Here is a 7,847-nt window from a genome sequence, read left to right on the forward strand (position 1 = left end):
TTATCTTTTCCCCACCCTCTAAAGATAGCATAAAAAAACACACCCAGCATCAAATAGCAAGCCCAAGTACACATACACAAATGTGCCCCCTGGCAGAATTGATTTTTACAGTATGTTCACTGACAAGTTTCTGAAATTGTAAATAGAGTTACCAGGGCCTGTGATTGTAGCTTTTAATTATATAGCTTACAACAAGCTTCCTGACTGACTGACACATAGCATAGCACATAACAGGAGTTTTCTGGGGATGGTTTCTAATAGTAAGTGACCCCTGAATTATCTTCAACCCATTCCTCATCCAGTTGTTCTGCATACTACCTTACAAGGAATTACATCTTGTCCCAGGTCCCTGCTGATATCTCAGAGACCAAAAAGTGAACTCTAAGGGAGGGCACTTTCCATTTTGATTTTCATTCATTCAGACACTATGACCTGCTGTATCTCATTAGCCTGAAATCCACGGACAGCAGATGGGGTGGTGAAAAAAGTGTTAGGTAGTTCCCCAGGGCTGATGGAGCCAGAGTCACTTTGCACCGAGCCTCCACTGTTCTCAAACAGGGAGATTTTCTTTTTGATCATCTTTCTCTCTTTGGCTCTGCGATTCTGAAACCAGATTTTCACCTGAAATACAAAATACTTCAGATTTAATGGGGCAATTTTTATAGTCATTGATGACATTATACAGGGACTTTAGCATTGACAAAGCCCTTTCACATGCATCACCTCATTTAACAGGTTAAAAAAAGTTCAAGCTCAGAAAGGGAAAGTATCTTGTTTGCATGAGATCAAGTCTAGGGCTACTGACTCTGAATGCAGTTCTCTTTTATATTATACCTCACTCAGCACCTCTAGTTGCACAAGTAGAAATAAATGATAGAATGGAAGATGCTGAAATGTGGTCATAAAAAAGGAGGGTTTAAATAGTGAAGGTGATTTCCATCTGTCGTGAAAGAAATTTCCTAATATTAAGGTTAATGAAACATAGAACTGGGTGAACAGGGTAATGAAATACTGTATCTCTCGCTATGATTCCAATGTGCTTTCATATATGGTCGAAATGCAAGCTGCTTGGGATAAGGCAATACATTAATGGACTTTACAATTCTAGAATTCTATAATTCCAGGATTACTTCTAGACAAGTGAAAAAACATCAGGTAGTTATGTAATGTCAAATCTGGGTGAACAGAAACCATTGATCCTTGCATGATTTAATCTTCATTAAGTACCCTCAGTAAGCCAAATTTGAGGCAGGCATCATAAGATTATGTAGACTGTAGAAAATTAAGTTTCCTACCCTGAATAATAGAAAAACTTCGTTCAGGTAGCAGCACTGGTATTCAGTTACTGTTGCAGTTTGACTGATATGATCCTGATAATTGCCATGATTCCCAAATCTCCACTTTAGACATTGGTTGTGACTAGTTGGGGAATTAGACCATGTTTTGACTTCACAGATCAATTCTATGGGAGTTTTAACCCTTCTCCACCTCCTATGTCCCCACTCCTTGCTTCCATACCTACTTAGTGCTCACATTCAATTATTAATAAACTCACTGACAATGAGACTAAACTAGGAGGTCAAGTAGGATTAATGTGGGCTTTAAGAGAGCTTGGAGAATGTCTCCATCTTCTGTTCTCCTTCCGCTCCTGCTTACAGACTTCCCTAAATTCTCAGCCTATTGAAATGACTACATGAGACATGTTGGATGTACTTCTGCTGTACCTGTCTTTCAGAAAGGCCCAGGTTGACTGCCAGCTCTGATTTTCTCCGAATGGTAATGTATCTATTGCAGTGGAATTCCTTTTCCAGCTCCAACCTTTGATGATCTGTGTAAACCACGCGATACTTCTCTTTTGTCCTGGTCTTCCCTGTTTGGGGGGAAAGCAGTGCATTTAATCATATTTTACCTCTTTGGAGATTGTTTTGGTTGAAGGAATCACAGCCACTATTCCCACCCTCATCTGTTCTTTTCAAATATAAACCAAGTACATTTTTTGAACCAAATATAAGTCCATTCCTCCATTAAATATTTTGTCATCTGTGGCCATTACGTGTGTGTATCTTACACACCTATCATGCTACCACTGACCTACTATTACGCCAAAGCATTTTAAAGCACACACGTAAGCTGTGATTACACATGTACTTCCCCTTATTTTTTATGCAGTTCATCATACTGTTTCCTATTGAAGAACCTCTCACCTTTACTTTCGAATTATGCAGGACATGTCTTATCCCCATTTTACAGATAAGGAACCTGAGGCTCAGTGTAGATAAGTAAGTGGCTTTGTGCTAGCGAGCTGAGGAGTGAGGACCCACACACTTATTTTTGACTCACAGTTGAATGTGCTACATGTTATTCCCAGTTTAAACATTTTGGAAAGCACAAGAATGTCCCAAATGTGGTCAATGACTCTGTGACCCTGACATTATTAGTTATATACATTGTAGTTACATATACATTCTAGAGAGAATTTTGTTTAAATAAATAGTAATTAAAAATCATTTATTGTCACTTAGATTCTGTTCTAGGATAGCCACTATAACCTATTAGGAAAAAAGATAGTTAATTTTTTTTTTTTGGTGTGTGTGTGAGTCTTAAACCAATTTTTATTCCCAAGCAGATAATGAATGGGTTAAAGAGGGGTTATTGACTCAACCAGAATATTCTTTGGCAGGACATACATACATTTGCTTTGTGTTACAACATTTAACTAATTTCTCATGCCCTCCTTCAAATAGAGTTTTATTCCTCCTTTCAAATTTTCCAAAAGTGACTTCGCTTTCTTTTCAAGATCCTGGAAGATCCGTCCAGGATCTTCCTCCTTTCCTCTATGGCTTTTGGCAAACTCCTTCTGATCTTCTCTGGTTGTTTTTGATCTGAGGTTTTGGGGAGCAATCTGTAGGACAAAGGTTTCTTTAAAGTGGTTCCCTAACTCCATTGAGGTGTTAAGATGCAGCACAGGCCTAACAAAGGACCTACATAGTACCAGATCCCATCCTGAACCCTCTTTACATGTAGGAACACCAGCCAATTGGTTTGGAATTTACAAGCCCTAAACAAATGTCAGACACCCTTTCATCTCCAGAAAAGAAAAAAAAAAAGGGACATTAATGTAGAAACAAATTCTAGATGAGAGATATATTTTAGGATTAAACTAAATGGCTGAATAACTCATGGAGTAATGAAATAAACAAAACGTACCCCCTTGAAAATGGAAAACGATGAGCCCCAGTCAGTTAACCTACCTCAAAGGCTCAAACTTTGAGCTGGTTTTCTGAATCCAAACAGAAACCCAGGAGACCAGAGGTCCGGTATTTGGTATGTTACAAAGGCAGAATGTATATTTGAGGTCACAATGAAAACTTTAAGGTTTAATTTATTTCCAAAACCTCAAATCATAGGATTGAAACACATCTTTGAAGAGATGTTTCCTAAAACCCTTGCTAATCCCAAAGTGGCTGAATGTTTAAATTCTAACTTGAGGCAGAAGATAAAATTCAACTTGCATGTGTCTGTTTTCTGCTCTTTGACAATCAGTAAACATAACCAGACTTCAAGAACTCTGGAAGGTTGCTGGCCTTCCCCACCCCCACTGGTCATAAATTCCCCTCTTGTAGTTTCTCCTGAGGACAATAAAGTCAAGACCAGGCCTCTTTATTTGCCATGAAAATCCTCACCCTTTCCGGCAATATAACCCCTGAAGAAAGGAGGGTTGAGGAAGTGCCGGGCTGCATATCAAAGCCATGCGAAGTGTTAAAAGGGTCTGCTGCCCCAACCTGACAGATAAGACCTCAAACCTCAAGAAGACGTAGCTCACGGGAAAATACTGACTGCATAGTTTACAAAGAGAAATGAATTCCCATTTCCTGGTGCTCCTCTTGTGTCCTTCCTTCTGAAGTTTCTTCTTCCCTCCCTCTCATTGCCTCTGCCCCTTAAATGATGAAATCAAATTAAATGGGATGTGGACATTTTCTAGTAGAGCACAATGTCCATATTCACACACAAAAGCACCAACAAAGGGCTAAGAGTACTAGATTTTATTGTTTAAAGCTATTCTCTTCTCCCAGATGCTAACCATTTCTGAGGGTGAGGGATCCTTCTAGGGCGCTATTGTGAGTTAATTTGGGAAAGTAACAAAGTTACTTTAAGCTTCCATCTCTCTGTAGGGGGGATTTTGTTGCCTCCTTCAGCCCCCAAGGACTCTAACAAATCTCTGGAGTTCAGGATAGATGGATTCCTTCCCATTACCCAGGATGCAGTATCCCCACAAGGTTTGCAAGCATTCATCCTATATGATGACTTATCATACTGAATGTGTTCATTTGTGAGACTGGCTGTGAAAGTTGAAATCCTTTGCTGCTTTTAGTTAACAATTGTATCCAAATTCATTTATAAAAAATTGTCCAGTAAAATGATCAAAAGCGAGGAAGACAATGATAAAGTTCTGGAATTATTAAACACCTCATTTTCTCAAGTGTCCTGATTGAATACAATCTTTTAAGTATGACTTCCTCAGTATTTTCTCCAGTGGCTTAATCAGAATTAGTCACTTTCTTCTCTGCCTTTCCTTCCCATCCCTAACAAGAAAGCTTCTCTCCAGCCCTGCTTAGATTTCCACCTTGCCAATACATACCCAGGGCTACTCTGGGTAAAAGAAAAAGATGAAAAATAATTTCTAGTTGTAATGCACTGACAATGTTAAAAATATGAAAATGCTTAACTTTTCACAGAACCTTTCTGTCAGGTTCCTTTTCACATAATCTTTAAAATGAGATGTGTATTGGAACAGACCACTTGGGAACGAAGTGGAAATAAAAATATCACACTCTTTAATACAATCACCTAGGGGACAGCCATTTACTCTGTATGTCAGTCCCCTTTCTCTCATTAGAAAATCAAATGCGATACTAATCCATATGAAATGTTTTCTGATTGTTCTCTAATGTGTGTACTTTTCTTTTTCTTACTTAAGGCTATTTAAAGCATTCTTCAGTAATGGAAAGAGCTTTCATTTGTTTACCCTTAATCAGGGAGGGCTTACTTCCATTTTGTTCATCTATTTTCTTCTCAGCCATAAGCCAACTGTTGTCCCACAATAATACAGAGTGAAATAAAAAATTTAGGAGGATCTGACTCATTCATTCAATAAATATTTGTTTAACACTCATTATGGACTAAGCATAAAAACTGATGCATTTTCGTTCTGAGTGGTCCAGTGAGGTGATCAGCTTAATATTTTTGTGAGGTTCATAACCTGTAATCCATGGAAGGGCTTAAGTGGGCCCATGAATCTCCACAAATTATTTAAAAAACTACATGTGTACACTCCACACAGGGGAGCTTTTGTGCATTTTTGGGGGGTAAGGGTCCATACTTTCATTATATTCTTAAATTGTTGTTAAATATGCACCTTGGGCTCTAAGACTATAGCAAAGAGGTAATTTTAATTTAGAAGACATTAAAATGAAACAAAGATGAAATTAAATAAAGCATCATCTATAGGATAGACTACCAGGAGTCAAAGAGATTCCAAAAACATTCAATTTTAAATTTCTCACAGAAGTGGGAGAGAAAATCTTGTGAAGATGCCATTGTATAGCCAGGTTTGAAGGCTTCGCTAACGACGAAGATACCAGAATCTAAACTTCTCACACCAGAATTTCCCAAGAGAAAGAATCTGCCTCATAAAAGCAAATAGAAGACTTTTAATAAACACAAAATTCGTGACTCAAGATAGTTTCTTTTATCTTGTCCCCCCCCATTGTTCTCTCTTTCAAACATCATACTTGTGACTTTCCTCTTCTAAAGTGTTTCAAAACATAATCCTGGACTGGGAGAAGCTACTTTTCTGGCTTTTGTGTGTTTTGCTGATGGTTAGAGTTTAGTGAATGGATGTTCATTACAAGCCTAAGATTAGATGTAGTAACAGCCCTGGGAGTGCCCCACCCTAACCTCATCTTGTATTCTACTTAGCCAGCTGACGTGTGTGTACACATATATATATATGTACATATATATGCAGATTTACTTCCAAACATTTTAAAGCCAAGTATTTAAACTCTACTCTTAATTTGAGATTTCTACCCTGGTAATGCCCTAATCAACCAGACTGCCTGCCTCCTCCCAGCTGAGTCCTCCTAATGGAAAAAGTTGTTTTTTGGAGGAGAGAAAAAGTGCAGAACTGTGAACAGGAGCATAATCACTGTGGACTATTGAAATGTCATTTTCTCCCCAGAGAGATGAAAGTGATAAAGTCGAATTTTACTCGTTTTCTCTAATGACAGGAAGCGATAGATTGGAATAATAAGAATGTGGTAAAAGAACAACAACAGCTGAAAACAAACATTTCCCCGCCTCCCCCGTCCAAGATTAAAGCAGAGTGCCCAGGTCCTCCGCCCCAGGCTCCCATCCGCTGCCCAGTGGCTGCTGGCAGGAGCACGGGTCAGCGTTACGCTGGGATGTCTGGGCCTTCCTGCGCGCGGACGCGGACCAACATCCAGTCCCCACAGGTGGGACAGCTGCCTGGACAGTTATGAGGGCTTTCACCACTGCCTAGCGTTAGAGCTGATAGTCGCTCGCGCCCAGCGGATGTTAGGGTTGAGTAGCATATTATGGCCCACAGGCGTGCTGTAACCTTCTCGCCTGTCTCAGTGCTTCCATTGGCGGAAAGGTCTTTGGAAGAAGACGATGGGTTTCAGTCCAGCTCGCCTCTGCCAACTTGGATACAGGAAGCTGGAGCTTCCTTGAGAGGACGCGGTGCCTTCGTGGCTAAAGTGAAAGGTCCATTGCCAGGCAAGCACCTCGAACCTAAGTTGAGCATCACCAGTTTGGGGGGTGGGACACCGTGGCTATCCTCTCGCCTCATTCACCCATCAATGTTTCTCGAGCATCTGTTTTCCCATCAGGGCGACTACAATGTTGGGTCCTGATCCTTGTGGCTTACAACTACGGTCGACTTAGTTCCAAGTGCCACAATCTGCGGGCTTTGAGGGAGGTCACTAACAAGTGGGGACCCTGGGCAGTCAGCCACGCAGTGCTGTCCTCAGCTAAGCTGTCCCTGCAGAGGCCTGGGGAGTAGGGGAACCGGCAGGCCAGGAGAAGTAGAGGAACCGATTACTCACCAGGCACCTGCACGCTCTTGCGCATCCAAGCATAGGGGCTGTGGCGGCTCCTGTTGGGAGAACAGGCGTTGGCGGGGCCGGCGTCGAAGGGGAACAGCGACCCGCCAGCTGGAGCTGGCAGGGTGCCAGCGCTGCTTCCACCGCCCGCGGCTCCCAGGTTGCTGTACTCCTGCGAGCCGAAAGCGGCGGGGCTCGAGGTCACGTCGTTCATGGGCATTGTGCCCATAGTACTGGACGGCCCGGGGTACGCGCTCCAGTCTTCCCGAGGGGGGCTATAGGGTGAGCCCCAGGCCGCCAAGGACGACCGGTGGAGATCTATGCTGGGCACATGGGGATACCCCATGCAGTGCGTGTAAGCCGGGGCCGCTGTGAAGTTGGAGGCTGGCAGCGCACTCCCACCGCCCCCGCTGCTGCCAGTCCCGGCGGTGCCGCCCCCCGCGGGACTCCTGAGAGCGCCCGGGTACATGCCCGCTTCTTTTTCTAAAAGGCAGCTTCTGTACATGGTGGCTTGGGTACGAGGAAGGAGTTCCCTAAGTCATGTTGAAGTGAGTCCCTGGAAGGCCCCAAGCCTACTTTGAGAAACAGCGGCGAACCAATAGCTCAGTCCGTGGCTACGCCGCGCGCCCCTCTGCACCCTTCAGACTACTCCATCCCGCGGTTCCCACCCAGAGGGTTTCCAGGTGACTGGTAGCCCGGTATAGATGGGCCACCAATGGCTGG

General features: G+C 42.6%; 1 protein-coding gene across 1 annotated transcript; it reads right to left on the minus strand.

The window, feature by feature from the left end:
- Positions 1-414: 414 nt before the first annotated feature.
- On the minus strand, positions 415-7,629 carry CDX4 (caudal type homeobox 4). The gene is made up of 3 exons (XM_033119269.1): positions 7,128-7,629; positions 1,725-1,870; positions 415-621 (listed from the first exon to the last, which is right to left on the minus strand). Exons 1-3 carry the CDS (start codon positions 7,627-7,629, stop codon positions 415-417), a joined length of 855 nt encoding a protein of 284 aa, XP_032975160.1.
- Between the last annotated feature and the right edge of the window lie 218 nt (positions 7,630-7,847).

Source organism: Rhinolophus ferrumequinum, chromosome X, assembly GCF_004115265.2.
Source record: "Rhinolophus ferrumequinum isolate MPI-CBG mRhiFer1 chromosome X, mRhiFer1_v1.p, whole genome shotgun sequence".
NCBI lineage: Eukaryota > Metazoa > Chordata > Mammalia > Chiroptera > Rhinolophidae > Rhinolophus > Rhinolophus ferrumequinum.

Bases quoted from the DNA above. Each gene is read 5' to 3' on its own strand.
- CDX4 (XM_033119269.1), bottom strand. From the start codon at position 7,629: ATGTACAGAAGCTGCCTTTTAGAAAAAGAAGCGGGCATGTACCCGGGC. The intron at 1,871-7,127 runs GTGAGTAATCGG...CCCCCCAAACAG, and splicing joins CAAGAGCGTGCAGGTGCCTG to GGAAGACCAGGACAAAAGAG. The intron at 622-1,724 runs GTACAGCAGAAG...TTTGTATTTCAG, and splicing joins TGGGCCTTTCTGAAAGACAG to GTGAAAATCTGGTTTCAGAA.